The sequence below is a fragment of the Toxorhynchites rutilus genome, chromosome 3, assembly GCF_029784135.1.
Source record: "Toxorhynchites rutilus septentrionalis strain SRP chromosome 3, ASM2978413v1, whole genome shotgun sequence".
Lineage (NCBI taxonomy): Eukaryota > Metazoa > Arthropoda > Insecta > Diptera > Culicidae > Toxorhynchites > Toxorhynchites rutilus.
In genome coordinates this window covers 332996565-333012810 of record NC_073746.1, presented here as the reverse complement: position 1 = coordinate 333012810, position 16246 = coordinate 332996565, and the positions used below count along the sequence as shown (strand labels likewise).

Here is a 16246-nt window from a genome sequence, read left to right as displayed (position 1 = left end):
TTTTAGATGATTTTTTGAGGTTTTTTAGTTTTTAGTCTCGTTGAGGTTTTTAGGTTTAGTAATTTATTTTTTATTCATTGCTATTTGAATTTTTAATTGAATTTAATAACATTTAACGAAAAATGATAGGGTTTTTATGCCTTTCTGAGAAAGAATATTGTATTGTTCTACTCACAGAGGCTTTTCCCTATTCTTAAACAAGAACAATTCTTGATTGTCGAAAAAATATGATTGATTTCAAATAAAACCTTTAAAAATGTATTCCATTTTGTTTTATTATAATAATTTGCACTAGTCCCTCCAAACGCAAATATCATTTGAAGGGTTTTTTGTCTGCTGTATTCGGCTTTTTTGTTTTCAAAACAATCAAATCTCTCTTTTTCTCTTTCTCTTCAACTTTTCCGGTCTCTTCATCTCTCTATCTCTTAATCACTTCATCTGTTCATCTCTTGGTCTTTTGATCTCTTTATCCTTTTATCTTTTTATTTCTTTATCTCTTTATCTCTTTATCACTTTATCTCTTCATTTCTTTATCTCTATATCTCTTTATCTCTTCATCTATTCATCTCTTCATCTCTTTATCTCTTTTCGCCTTATCTCTTCACCTCATTTATCTCTTTATCTATTTATCTCTTTCTCTCTTTATCTCTGTATCTCTGTATCTTTTTATCTCTTTATCTTTCTCTCTTTATCTCTTTCTCTTTTTATCTTTTTCTCTTTTTCTCAATTTATTCCCATCTCTTCATCTCATTCTTATTTTCTCACTTTCGCACTTTGCCACTTTTTCACATTCTCAGTTTATTATTTTCAGCATTTTACTCACTTTCTCACATCCACTTTCACACTTTCCAACATTCGCTCTTTTTTACATTTGTTGTCGGTAACGATCTGTACTCACCGTTTCATCAGGATTTTATTGTTCACTAGCTGACCCGCCTAACTTCGTCCCGCCCAGAATGGATTTTTATTGTTATGAATACTTTCAATCATTCACGTTTTCTTAATAAGTGAACGCTCATAGTAAAAGGAAATTGTAAAAGCTCAATTAGAATCCTTCACAATTTCTTTTTACTATAAACTTAATAGAACTTCTACCAAATCTCGTCATTATAATATTCTCGTATAATATTCATTCATTCTCGTTCAAGATTCTTCAATCACTTGCATTTAGTTTCCACTTCACCCCCCGATAGGTTGAAATTAATCCACCGAAAATGACTGTAGTGAAAGTGAGAGGTGTATGTATGAAATTCAATCACATTTATTATCTTCGAAAATAACTAGCCTAGGATTGGTTCGACAACTCGCAAGCAGATCGGACAAGTTTTTAATCGATCCAACAAAGGTGTTTTTTTCACATCGAATAATAGTGTTCTTTTTCACCGGTTGCGCTTGCGAGTGGAGCGAAGTTTAAAGTGGTGCGCGCTGAGGATCCAAATCAGACACATTCATCACACACGCCACAAGTCGCCGCGGCAAGTAGAAATTTATTTTTCTTTTGTTTCCCTATCATTCCTTCTACCTTCTGTGCACGATTTACACCATTGTTCAACTTTGTGTTAACCAAATCGGCAAACGTTGGCATTAGGGGTGATCATTATTTCTTATATACCGTTGAACTTTTATTGGATTTTTTTTTTCATTTTATCATTTTATTTAACATAAAATAAATTGAATATCTTCGGGCTGACGACGAGGATGTGTTCGATTGGGAACCAACTAATTTTTCAGAAATCGAAGATGCCATATTCAGGAAGATGAAAGCTGAAAGAAGTCTTTGGAATATTAGGGCCGAAAATGAAAAATTGAAACAGGAGAATGAAAAGCTGAAGGCAACGAAAGGAGTGAGTCTCCTAAATTGTTGCTGTTCTAGCTTATTGTTGTGCATGATAGGCGTGGTGGCGAGGGCGGTTTTTAATTATTTTTAGAATTAATAATTAAGGATGTTTTGTTTTTGTTACGTGTTGTAGAGTTTATTTTAGCTCCTGTTATATTTTTAGATGATTTTTTGGGTTTATTAACTAATTACTTACTTATTATTATTCAATTTTTTAATTGAATTTTTCAAAATGAAAGCCATCAAATCATGTTTTATAATGCATTGTAGTTTTAGTGGAATTGTATTAAATATAACATTTTACGAACAATGATAGGGTTTTTATGCCTTTTTGAGAGAGAACATTTGCGTTGTTCTACTCACAGAGGCTTTTCCCTATTCAAAAAGATAAAGATTTTAGATGATTTTTTGAGGTTTTTTAGTTTTTAGTCTCGTTGAGGTTTTTAGGTTTAGTAATTTATTTTTTATTCATTGCTATTTAAATTTTTAATTGAATTTAATAACATTTAACGAAAAATGATAGGGTTTTTATGCCTTTCTGAGAAAGAATATTGTATTGTTCTACTCACAGAGGCTTTTCCCTATTCTTAAACAAGAACAATTCTTGATTGTCGAAAAAATATGATTGATTTCAAATAAAACCTTTAAAAATGTATTCCATTTTGTTTTATTATAATAATTTGCACTAGTCCCTCCAAACGCAAATATCATTTGAAGGGTTTTTTGTCTGCTGTATTCGGCTTTTTTGTTTTCAAAACAATCAAATCTCTCTTTTTCTCTTTCTCTTCAACTTTTCCGGTCTCTTCATCTCTCTATCTCTTAATCACTTCATCTGTTCATCTCTTGGTCTTTTGATCTCTTTATCCTTTTATCTTTTTATTTCTTTATCTCTTTATCTCTTTATCACTTTATCTCTTCATTTCTTTATCTCTATATCTCTTTATCTCTTCATCTATTCATCTCTTCATCTCTTTATCTCTTTTCGCCTTATCTCTTCACCTCATTTATCTCTTTATCTATTTATCTCTTTCTCTCTTTATCTCTGTATCTCTGTATCTTTTTATCTCTTTATCTTTCTCTCTTTATCTCTTTCTCTTTTTATCTTTTTCTCTTTTTCTCAATTTATTCCCATCTCTTCATCTCATTCTTATTTTCTCACTTTCGCACTTTGCCACTTTTTCACATTCTCAGTTTATTATTTTCAGCATTTTACTCACTTTCTCACATCCACTTTCACACTTTCCAACATTCGCTCTTTTTTACATTTGTTGTCGGTAACGATCTGTACTCACCGTTTCATCAGGATTTTATTGTTCACTAGCTGACCCGCCTAACTTCGTCCCGCCCAGAATGGATTTTTATTGTTATGAATACTTTCAATCATTCACGTTTTCTTAATAAGTGAACGCTCATAGTAAAAGGAAATTGTAAAAGCTCAATTAGAATCCTTCACAATTTCTTTTTACTATAAACTTAATAGAACTTCTACCAAATCTCGTCATTATAATATTCTCGTATAATATTCATTCATTCTCGTTCAAGATTCTTCAATCACTTGCATTTAGTTTCCACTTCACCCCCCGATAGGTTGAAATTAATCCACCGAAAATGACTGTAGTGAAAGTGAGAGGTGTATGTATGAAATTCAATCACATTTATTATCTTCGAAAATAACTAGCCTAGGATTGGTTCGACAACTCGCAAGCAGATCGGACAAGTTTTTAATCGATCCAACAAAGGTGTTTTTTTCACATCGAATAATAGTGTTCTTTTTCACCGGTTGCGCTTGCGAGTGGAGCGAAGTTTAAAGTGGTGCGCGCTGAGGATCCAAATCAGACACATTCATCACACACGCCACACAGCCGCGGCAAGTAGAAATTTATTTTTCTTTTGTTTCCCTATCATTCCTTCTACCTTCTGTGCACGATTTACACCATTGTTCAACTTTGTGTTAACCAAATCGGCAAACGTTGGCATTAGGGGTGATCATTATTTCTTATATACCGTTGAACTTTTATTGGATTTTTTTTTTCATTTTATCATTTTATTTAACATAAAATAAATTGAATATCTTCGGGCTGACGACGAGGATGTGTTCGATTGGGAACCAACTAATTTTTCAGAAATCGAAGATGCCATATTCAGGAAGATGAAAGCTGAAAGAAGTCTTTGGAATATTAGGGCCGAAAATGAAAAATTGAAACAGGAGAATGAAAATCTGAAGGCAACGAAAGGAGTGAGTCTCCTAAATTGTTGCTGTTTTAGCTTATTGTTGTGCATGATAGGCGTGGTGGCGAGGGCGGTTTTCAATTATTTTTAGAATTAATAATTAAGGATGTTTTGTTTTTGTTACGTGTTGTAGAGTTTATTTAAGCTCCTGTTGTATTTTTAGATGATTTTTTGGGTTTATTAACTAATTACTTACTTATTATTATTCAATTTTTTAATTGAATTTTTCAAAATGAAAGCCATCAAATCATGTTTTATAATGCATTGTAGTTTTAGTGGAATTGTATTAAATATAACATTTTACGAACAATGATAGGGTTTTTATGCCTTTTTGAGAGAGAACATTTGCGTTGTTCTACTCACAGAGGCTTTTCCCTATTCAAAAAGATAAAGATTTTAGATGATTTTTTGAGGTTTTTTAGTTTTTAGTCTCGTTGAGGTTTTTAGGTTTAGTAATTTATTTTTTATTCATTGCTATTTAAATTTTTAATTGAATTTAATAACATTTAACGAAAAATGATAGGGTTTTTATGCCTTTCTGAGAAAGAATATTGTATTGTTCTACTCACAGAGGCTTTTCCCTATTCTTAAACAAGAACAATTCTTGATTGTCGAAAAAATATGATTGATTTCAAATAAAACCTTTAAAAATGTATTCCATTTTGTTTTATTATAATAATTTGCACTAGTCCCTCCAAACGCAAATATCATTTGAAGGGTTTTTTGTCTGCTGTATTCGGCTTTTTTGTTTTCAAAACAATCAAATCTCTCTTTTTCTCTTTCTCTTCAACTTTCCCGGTCTCTTCATCTCTCTATCTCTTACTCACTTCATCTGTTCATCTCTTGGTCTTTTGATCTCTTTATCCTTTTATCTTTTTATTTCTTTATCTCTTTCTCTCTTTATCTCTTTCTCTCTTTATCTCTGTATCTCTGTATCTTTCTCTCTTTATCTCTTTCTCTTTTTCTCTTTTTCTCAATTTATTCCCATCTCTTCATCTCATTCTTATTTTCTCACTTTCGCACTTTGCCACTTTTTCACATTCTCAGTTTATTATTTTCAGCATTTTAGTCACTTTCTCACATCCACTTTCACACTTTCCAACATTCGCTCTTTTTTACATTTGTTGTCGGTAACGATCTGTACTCACCGTTTCATCAGGATTTTATTGTTCACTAGCTGACCCGCCTAACTTCGTCCCGCCCAGAATGGATTTTTATTGTTATGAATACTTTCAATCATTCACGTTTTCCTAATAAGTGAACGCTCATAGTAAAAGGAAATTGTAAAAGCTCAATTAGAATCCTTCACAATTTCTTTTTACTTAATAGAACTTCTACCAATTCTCGTCATTATAATATTCTCGTATAATATTCATTCATTCTCGTTCAAGATTCTTCAATCACTTGCATTTAGTTTCCACTTCACCCCCCGATAGGTTGAAATTAATCCACCGAAAATGACTGTAGTGAAAGTGAAAGGTGTATGTATGAAATTCAATCACATTTATTATCTTCGAAAATAACTAGCCCTGATCCGAATCATCCAGCTTGAACCGTGAAATTTGGAGAAAAATTCAGACGAATTTCAAATAATTATTTTAGTCGTTGCACCATCTGGTTATAAATCAAATGCCATTCATAAAGTCTGTGATTTGATTCTTTCTGGGAACCCTAAATTTAAAAAGCTTGCATTATCTGGAAACGATATGAAAGAACGACATTGGAAATTATTGTTTATAGAACTGTCACGTCAGAATATATGTTTACCTTTGCTTCCATCGTGTTTCGCGTCTCGTCCTGTTCAGTTTTCTCACGTAAAATTGTTGTTAGCAGCAAAATGAGTTTTACTTTCGGTAACCCGGTTGCGAGCGTTGCGCCAACGATGGGCACCACCAATCCAGTGACGACCGCCAGTACTGGTTTCGGATTTGGCGCGTCTACATTCGGAGTTCCGGCTCTACCACGTCTGCTGCAGCTGCTACCTCATCTAGTGCTCCGACACTTAGTTTCGGTGCAGGTCTTACAGCTACAACTTCGGTCACAGCAGCATCTACAGCAGCCGGTCAATTAACGTTGGGAAGTTTCACCGCTTCAAAACCAGCAGCTCAGTCGGCGGCAAATTTGACAACGACCACGCAAACAACTCAGTCATCTTCGGTATCCGGTACACAGCTGAACTTCTGTCAGTTGGAAGAATTCATAAACAAATGGACGCTCGAGTTGGAGGAACAGGAGAAGCTTTTTACTAACCAAGCTACCCAGGTGAACGCTTGGGATAAACTTTTGTTGGGCAATGGCGAAAAAATAGTTGCCCTCAATGAGGCTGTCGAGAAGGTGAAGGCCGAGTAAGATGCAATGGAGCAGAAGCTAGAATTCGTCACTGCTCAGCATACCGATTTGGAGGAGTGTATTATACCGCTCGAGGAGGAACTTTCCAAAATCGTTCAGGTTGATATCGAACGAGGCCAAACTTACTCAATGGCGGAAACATTAGACTCGCAGCTCAAACAAATGTCCGAGGATCTCAAGGAAGTGATTGAACATATAAACGAGTCGAACAAATACTCCGATCCGAGCGATCCTTTGGTGCAGATTGGAAAGATACTAAATGCTCACATGAATTCTCTACAATGGATTGAATCATCCACCTCCAGCATAACCACCCGTTTGGAGGAAATTGGTAAAATGCACGATACACTGAGAAAGGATAACGAGCGATTATTTCGGTTGTATTATGACAATTAAAACTCGACATAGTTGGTATTTCAATAAAGATATGTAAATGTTGAAATTAATGTTCTTCTTTTTCATTCAATGATGTTACGCACATTCCACATTATAAGCATTGTTCCAACAGTGATCGTCATTTGCTTGTGCACCCCGATGAGGAAAAAATCGAGTGCGAGTTTTGCCACAAAAAGTTCATCGATTCCGGATATTTCCTTAGCATTGGCAGATAAATTACTGAGGCACAAATGGTTTCGGCCGAATTTTCTGATTTGACAATACACATATCCTTCCTTTAGAACACTTTTCAAACTATTGAACAATTGAAAAATACCGAACAAAACCAAAAACGTTTTCGTTACATTTTTCGTCAATAGTATTTTTTCATTTTACACCATATAAAATCATACCATACACATAATAATGTCAGAAAGAAAAATGATGCAAAAGTAGGCCGAAAGCTTTTTCCTTGCATTTTGATTCGATCAAAGCAAGCATTGTGTGTATGGAATAACAATGCTCACTGAAGGTTATAACAACAAGAAAAGAGCAAGTAATATAACCTTCAGCCAGGAAAATGAAGCAAATGACCTTCAAGCCAAGGATTCCCACAGGATTAGGAGGCCTCAAAAGTTCTCGGGCCTACCAGGAAGCAGGAAGAGATGGAGGTGGACCAAAAAAAGATCGCTTTCCAGTCGAACCAGCCCACAATGAGAAGTACATCTATCCAGATGTGGATTGGATCGAAGATGAAATTCCGCCACCACTTGTGCCGAGCGATAGACCCCAGGTATGGTTTTGGAGCATTGCTCATTCGAACATGGATTTTATCGAGAATGAAAGGCCGCCGCCGTTGGTTCCCAATGACACATATCTTCGGGCTGACGACGAGGATGTGTTCGATTGGGAACCAACTAATTTTTCAGAAATCGAAGATGCCATATTCAGGAAGATGAAAGCTGAAAGAAGTCTTTGGAATATTAGGGCCGAAAATGAAAAATTGAAACAGGAGAATGAAAAGCTGAAGGCAACGAAAGGAGTGAGTCTCCTAAATTGTTGCTGTTTTAGCTTATTGTTGTGCATGATAGGCGTGGTGGCGAGGGCGGTTTTCAATTATTTTTAGAATTAATAATTAAGGATGTTTTGTTTTTGTTACGTGTTGTAGAGTTTATTTAAGCTCCTGTTATATTTTTAGATGATTTTTTGGGTTTATTAACTAATTACTTACTTATTATTATTCAATTATTTAATTGAATTTTTCAAAATGAAAGCCATCAAATCATGTTTTATAATGCATTGTAGTTTTAGTGGAATTGTATTAAATATAACATTTTACGAACAATGATAGGGTTTTTATGCCTTTTTGAGAGAGAACATTTGCGTTGTTCTACTCACAGAGGCTTTTCCCTATTCAAAAAGATAAAGATTTTAGATGATTTTTTGAGGTTTTTTAGTTTTTAGTCTCGTTGAGGTTTTTAGGTTTAGTAATTTATTTTTTATTCATTGCTATTTAAATTTTTAATTGAATTTAATAACATTTAACGAAAAATGATAGGGTTTTTATGCCTTTCTGAGAAAGAATATTGTATTGTTCTACTCACAGAGGCTTTTCCCTATTCTTAAACAAGAACAATTCTTGATTGTCGAAAAAATATGATTGATTTCAAATAAAACCTTTAAAAATGTATTCCATTTTGTTTTATTATAATAATTTGCACTAGTCCCTCCAAACGCAAATATCATTTGAAGGGTTTTTTGTCTGCTGTATTCGGCTTTTTTGTTTTCAAAACAATCAAATCTCTCTTTTTCTCTTTCTCTTCAACTTTTCCGGTCTCTTCATCTCTCTATCTCTTAATCACTTCATCTGTTCATCTCTTGGTCTTTTGATCTCTTTATCCTTTTATCTTTTTATTTCTTTATCTCTTTATCTCTTTATCACTTTATCTCTTTATTTCTTTATCTCTATATCTCTTTATCTCTTCATCTATTCATCTCTTCATCTCTTTATCTCTTTTCGCCTTATCTCTTCACCTCATTTATCTGTATCTTTTTATCTCTTTATCTTTCTGTATCTTTTTATCTCTGTATCTTTTTATCTCTTTATCTTTCTCTCTTTATCTCTTTCTCTTTTTATCTTTTTCTCTTTTTCTCAATTTATTCCCATTTCTTCATCTCATTCTTATTTTCTCACTTTCGCACTTTGCCACTTTTTCACATTCTCAGTTTATTATTTTCAGCATTTTACTCACTTTCTCACATCCACTTTCACACTTTCCAACATTCGCTCTTTTTTACATTTGTTGTCGGTAACGATCTGTACTCACCGTTTCATCAGGATTTTATTGTTCACTAGCTGACCCGCCTAACTTCGTCCCGCCCAGAATGGATTTTTATTGTTATGAATACTTTCAATCATTCACGTTTTCTTAATAAGTGAACGCTCATAGTAAAAGGAAATTGTAAAAGCTCAATTAGAATCCTTCACAATTTCTTTTTACTATAAACTTAATAGAACTTCTACCAAATCTCGTCATTATAATATTCTCGTATAATATTCATTCATTCTCGTTCAAGATTCTTCAATCACTTGCATTTAGTTTCCACTTCACCCCCCGATAGGTTGAAATTAATCCACCGAAAATGACTGTAGTGAAAGTGAGAGGTGTATGTATGAAATTCAATCACATTTATTATCTTCGAAAATAACTAGCCTAGGATTGGTTCGACAACTCGCAAGCAGATCGGACAAGTTTTTAATCGATCCAACAAAGGTGTTTTTTTCACATCGAATAATAGTGTTCTTTTTCACCGGTTGCGCTTGCGAGTGGAGCGAAGTTTAAAGTGGTGCGCGCTGAGGATCCAAATCAGACACATTCATCACACACGCCACACAGCCGCGGCAAGTAGAAATTTATTTTTCTTTTGTTTCCCTATCATTCCTTCTACCTTCTGTGCACGATTTACACCATTGTTCAACTTTGTGTTAACCAAATCGGCAAACGTTGGCATTAGGGGTGATCATTATTTCTTATATACCGTTGAACTTTTATTGGATTTTTTTTTTCATTTTATCATTTTATTTAACATAAAATAAATTGAATATCTTCGGGCTGACGACGAGGATGTGTTCGATTGGGAACCAACTAATTTTTCAGAAATCGAAGATGCCATATTCAGGAAGATGAAAGCTGAAAGAAGTCTTTGGAATATTAGGGCCGAAAATGAAAAATTGAAACAGGAGAATGAAAATCTGAAGGCAACGAAAGGAGTGAGTCTCCTAAATTGTTGCTGTTTTAGCTTATTGTTGTGCATGATAGGCGTGGTGGCGAGGGCGGTTTTCAATTATTTTTAGAATTAATAATTAAGGATGTTTTGTTTTTGTTACGTGTTGTAGAGTTTATTTAAGCTCCTGTTATATTTTTAGATGATTTTTTGGGTTTATTAACTAATTACTTACTTATTATTATTCAATTTTTTAATTGAATTTTTCAAAATGAAAGCCATCAAATCATGTTTTATAATGCATTGTAGTTTTAGTGGAATTGTATTAAATATAACATTTTACGAACAATGATAGGGTTTTTATGCCTTTTTGAGAGAGAACATTTGCGTTGTTCTACTCACAGAGGCTTTTCCCTATTCAAAAAGATAAAGATTTTAGATGATTTTTTGAGGTTTTTTAGTTTTTAGTCTCGTTGAGGTTTTTAGGTTTAGTAATTTATTTTTTATTCATTGCTATTTAAATTTTTAATTGAATTTAATAACATTTAACGAAAAATGATAGGGTTTTTATGCCTTTCTGAGAAAGAATATTGTATTGTTCTACTCACAGAGGCTTTTCCCTATTCTTAAACAAGAACAATTCTTGATTGTCGAAAAAATATGATTGATTTCAAATAAAACCTTTAAAAATGTATTCCATTTTGTTTTATTATAATAATTTGCACTAGTCCCTCCAAACGCAAATATCATTTGAAGGGTTTTTTGTCTGCTGTATTCGGCTTTTTTGTTTTCAAAACAATCAAATCTCTCTTTTTCTCTTTCTCTTCAACTTTTCCGGTCTCTTCATCTCTCTATCTCTTAATCACTTCATCTGTTCATCTCTTGGTCTTTTGATCTCTTTATCCTTTTATCTTTTTATTTCTTTATCTCTTTATCTCTTTATCACTTTATCTCTTTATTTCTTTATCTCTATATCTCTTTATCTCTTCATCTATTCATCTCTTCATCTCTTTATCTCTTTTCGCCTTATCTCTTCACCTCATTTATCTCTTTATCTATTTATCTCTTTCTCTCTTTATCTCTGTATCTCTGTATCTTTTTATCTCTTTATCTTTCTCTCTTTATCTCTTTCTCTTTTTATCTTTTTCTCTTTTTCTCAATTTATTCCCATCTCTTCATCTCATTCTTATTTTCTCACTTTCGCACTTTGCCACTTTTTCACATTCTCAGTTTATTATTTTCAGCATTTTACTCACTTTCTCACATCCACTTTCACACTTTCCAACATTCGCTCTTTTTTACATTTGTTGTCGGTAACGATCTGTACTCACCGTTTCATCAGGATTTTATTGTTCACTAGCTGACCCGCCTAACTTCGTCCCGCCCAGAATGGATTTTTATTGTTATGAATACTTTCAATCATTCACGTTTTCCTAATAAGTGAACGCTCATAGTAAAAGGAAATTGTAAAAGCTCAATTAGAATCCTTCACAATTTCTTTTTACTTAATAGAACTTCTACCAATTCTCGTCATTATAATATTCTCGTATAATATTCATTCATTCTCGTTCAAGATTCTTCAATCACTTGCATTTAGTTTCCACTTCACCCCCCGATAGGTTGAAATTAATCCACCGAAAATGACTGTAGTGAAAGTGAAAGGTGTATGTATGAAATTCAATCACATTTATTATCTTCGAAAATAACTAGCCCTGATCCGAATCATCCAGCTTGAACCGTGAAATTTGGAGAAAAATTCAGACGAATTTCAAATAATTATTTTAGTCGTTGCACCATCTGGTTATAAATCAAATGCCATTCATAAAGTCTGTGATTTGATTCTTTCTGGGAACCCTAAATTTAAAAAGCTTGCATTATCTGGAAACGATATGAAAGAACGACATTGGAAATTATTGTTTATAGAACTGTCACGTCAGAATATATGTTTACCTTTGCTTCCATCGTGTTTCGCGTCTCGTCCTGTTCAGTTTTCTCACGTAAAATTGTTGTTAGCAGCAAAATGAGTTTTACTTTCGGTAACCCGGTTGCGAGCGTTGCGCCAACGATGGGCACCACCAATCCAGTGACGACCGCCAGTACTGGTTTCGGATTTGGCGCGTCTACATTCGGAGTTCCGGCTCTACCACGTCTGCTGCAGCTGCTACCTCATCTAGTGCTCCGACACTTAGTTTCGGTGCAGGTTTTACAGCTACAACTTCGGTCACAGCAGCCGGTCAATTTTTGTCTGCTGTATTCGGCTTTTTTGTTTTCAAAACAATCAAATCTCTCTTTTTCTCTTTCTCTTCAACTTTTCCGGTCTCTTCATCTCTCTATCTCTTAATCACTTCATCTGTTCATCTCTTGGTCTTTTGATCTCTTTATCCTTTTATCTTTTTATTTCTTTATCTCTTTATCTCTTTATCACTTTATCTCTTTATTTCTTTATCTCTATATCTCTTTATCTCTTCATCTATTCATCTCTTCATCTCTTTATCTCTTTTCGCCTTATCTCTTCACCTCATTTATCTGTATCTTTTTATCTCTTTATCTTTCTGTATCTTTCTGTATTCTTTTTACTATAAACTTAATAGAACTTCTACCAAATCTCGTCATTATAATATTCTCGTATAATATTCATTCATTCTCGTTCAAGATTCTTCAATCACTTGCATTTAGTTTCCACTTCACCCCCCGATAGGTTGAAATTAATCCACCGAAAATGACTGTAGTGAAAGTGAGAGGTGTATGTATGAAATTCAATCACATTTATTATCTTCGAAAATAACTAGCCTAGGATTGGTTCGACAACTCGCAAGCAGATCGGACAAGTTTTTAATCGATCCAACAAAGGTGTTTTTTTCACATCGAATAATAGTGTTCTTTTTCACCGGTTGCGCTTGCGAGTGGAGCGAAGTTTAAAGTGGTGCGCGCTGAGGATCCAAATCAGACACATTCATCACACACGCCACACAGCCGCGGCAAGTAGAAATTTATTTTTCTTTTGTTTCCCTATCATTCCTTCTACCTTCTGTGCACGATTTACACCATTGTTCAACTTTGTGTTAACCAAAACGGCAAACGTTGGCATTAGGGGTGATCATTATTTCTTATATACCGTTGAACTTTTATTGGATTTTTTTTTTCATTTTATCATTTTATTTAACATAAAATAAATTGAATATCTTCGGGCTGACGACGAGGATGTGTTCGATTGGGAACCAACTAATTTTTCAGAAATCGAAGATGCCATATTCAGGAAGATGAAAGCTGAAAGAAGTCTTTGGAATATTAGGGCCGAAAATGAAAAATTGAAACAGGAGAATGAAAATCTGAAGGCAACGAAAGGAGTGAGTCTCCTAAATTGTTGCTGTTTTAGCTTATTGTTGTGCATGATAGGCGTGGTGGCGAGGGCGGTTTTCAATTATTTTTAGAATTAATAATTAAGGATGTTTTGTTTTTGTTACGTGTTGTAGAGTTTATTTAAGCTCCTGTTATATTTTTAGATGATTTTTTGGGTTTATTAACTAATTACTTACTTATTATTATTCAATTTTTTAATTGAATTTTTCAAAATGAAAGCCATCAAATCATGTTTTATAATGCATTGTAGTTTTAGTGGAATTGTATTAAATATAACATTTTACGAACAATGATAGGGTTTTTATGCCTTTTTGAGAGAGAACATTTGCGTTGTTCTACTCACAGAGGCTTTTCCCTATTCAAAAAGATAAAGATTTTAGATGATTTTTTGAGGTTTTTTAGTTTTTAGTCTCGTTGAGGTTTTTAGGTTTAGTAATTTATTTTTTATTCATTGCTATTTAAATTTTTAATTGAATTTAATAACATTTAACGAAAAATGATAGGGTTTTTATGCCTTTCTGAGAAAGAATATTGTATTGTTCTACTCACAGAGGCTTTTCCCTATTCTTAAACAAGAACAATTCTTGATTGTCGAAAAAATATGATTGATTTCAAATAAAACCTTTAAAAATGTATTCCATTTTGTTTTATTATAATAATTTGCACTAGTCCCTCCAAACGCAAATATCATTTGAAGGGTTTTTTGTCTGCTGTATTCGGCTTTTTTGTTTTCAAAACAATCAAATCTCTCTTTTTCTCTTTCTCTTCAACTTTTCCGGTCTCTTCATCTCTCTATCTCTTAATCACTTCATCTGTTCATCTCTTGGTCTTTTGATCTCTTTATCCTTTTATCTTTTTATTTCTTTATCTCTTTATCTCTTTATCACTTTATCTCTTTATTTCTTTATCTCTATATCTCTTTATCTCTTCATCTATTCATCTCTTCATCTCTATCTCTTTTCGCCTTATCTCTTCACCTCATTTATCTCTTTATCTATTTATCTCTTTCTCTCTTTATCTCTGTATCTCTGTATCTTTTTATCTCTTTATCTTTCTCTCTTTATCTCTTTCTCTTTTTATCTTTTTCTCTTTTTCTCAATTTATTCCCATCTCTTCATCTCATTCTTATTTTCTCACTTTCGCACTTTGCCACTTTTTCACATTCTCAGTTTATTATTTTCAGCATTTTACTCACTTTCTCACATCCACTTTCACACTTTCCAACATTCGCTCTTTTTTACATTTGTTGTCGGTAACGATCTGTACTCACCGTTTCATCAGGATTTTATTGTTCACTAGCTGACCCGCCTAACTTCGTCCCGCCCAGAATGGATTTTTATTGTTATGAATACTTTCAATCATTCACGTTTTCCTAATAAGTGAACGCTCATAGTAAAAGGAAATTGTAAAAGCTCAATTAGAATCCTTCACAATTTCTTTTTACTTAATAGAACTTCTACCAATTCTCGTCATTATAATATTCTCGTATAATATTCATTCATTCTCGTTCAAGATTCTTCAATCACTTGCATTTAGTTTCCACTTCACCCCCCGATAGGTTGAAATTAATCCACCGAAAATGACTGTAGTGAAAGTGAAAGGTGTATGTATGAAATTCAATCACATTTATTATCTTCGAAAATAACTAGCCCTGATCCGAATCATCCAGCTTGAACCGTGAAATTTGGAGAAAAATTCAGACGAATTTCAAATAATTATTTTAGTCGTTACACCATCTGGTTATAAATCAAATGCCATTCATAAAGTCTGTGATTTGATTCTTTCTGGGAACCCTAAATTTAAAAAGTTTGCATTATCTGGAAACGATATGAAAGAACGACATTGGAAATTATTGTTTATAGAACTGTCACGTCAGAATATATGTTTACCTTTGCTTCCATCGTGTTTCGCGTCTCGTCCTGTTCAGTTTTCTCACGTAAAATTGTTGTTAGCAGCAAAATGAGTTTTACTTTCGGTAACCCGGTTGCGAGCGTTGCGCCAACGATGGGCACCACCAATCCAGTGACGACCGCCAGTACTGGTTTCGGATTTGGCGCGTCTACATTCGGAGTTCCGGCTCTACCACGTCTGCTGCAGCTGCTACCTCATCTAGTGCTCCGACACTTAGTTTCGGTGCAGGTTTTACAGCTACAACTTCGGTCACAGCAGCCGGTCAATTAACGTTGGGAAGTTTCACCGTTTCAAATCCAGCAGCTCAGCCGGCGGCAAATTTGTCAACGACCACGCAAACAACTCAGTCATCTTCGGTATCCGGTACACAGCTGAACTTCTGTCAGTTGGAAGAATTCATAAACAAATGGACGCTCGAGTTGGAGGAACAGGAGAAGCTTTTTACTAACCAAGCTACCCAGGTGAACGCTTGGGATAAACTTTTGTTGGGCAATGGCGAAAAAATAGTTGCCCTCAATGAGGCTGTCGAGAAGGTGAAGGCCGAGTAAGATGCAATGGAGCAGGAGCTAGAATTCGTCACTGCTCAGCATACCGATTTGGAGGAGTGTATTATACCGCTCGAGGAGGAACTTTCCAAAATCGTTCAGGTTGATATCGAACGAGGCCAAACTTACTCAATGGCGGAAACATTAGACTCGCAGCTCAAACAAATGTCCGAGGATCTCAAGGAAGTGATTGAACATATAAACGAGTCAAACAAATACTCCGATCCGAGCGGTGCAGATTGGAAAGATACTAAATGCTCACATGAATTCTCTACAATGGATTGAATCATCCACCTCCAGCATAACCACCCGTTTGGAGGAAATTGGTAAAATGCACGATACACTGAGAAAGGATAACGAGCGATTATTTCGGTTGTATTATGACAATTAAAACTCGACATAGTTGGTATTTCAA

General features: G+C 34.2%; 2 protein-coding genes across 2 annotated transcripts; both read left to right on the top strand.

The window, feature by feature from the left end:
* The first annotated feature begins 5863 nt into the window (after positions 1-5863).
* On the top strand, positions 5864-6811 carry LOC129779818 (nuclear pore glycoprotein p62-like). Its single transcript, XM_055787528.1, has one exon. It carries the CDS (start codon positions 6422-6424, stop codon positions 6809-6811), a length of 390 nt encoding a protein of 129 aa, XP_055643503.1. The 5' UTR covers positions 5864-6421.
* LOC129774615 (nuclear pore glycoprotein p62-like) lies at positions 5904-6415 on the top strand. Its single transcript, XM_055778385.1, has 2 exons — positions 5904-6030; positions 6084-6415. The coding sequence occupies exons 1-2, from the start codon at positions 5904-5906 to the stop codon at positions 6413-6415; spliced, it is 459 nt and encodes a 152-aa protein (XP_055634360.1).
* Positions 6812-16246: the final 9435 nt, after the last annotated feature.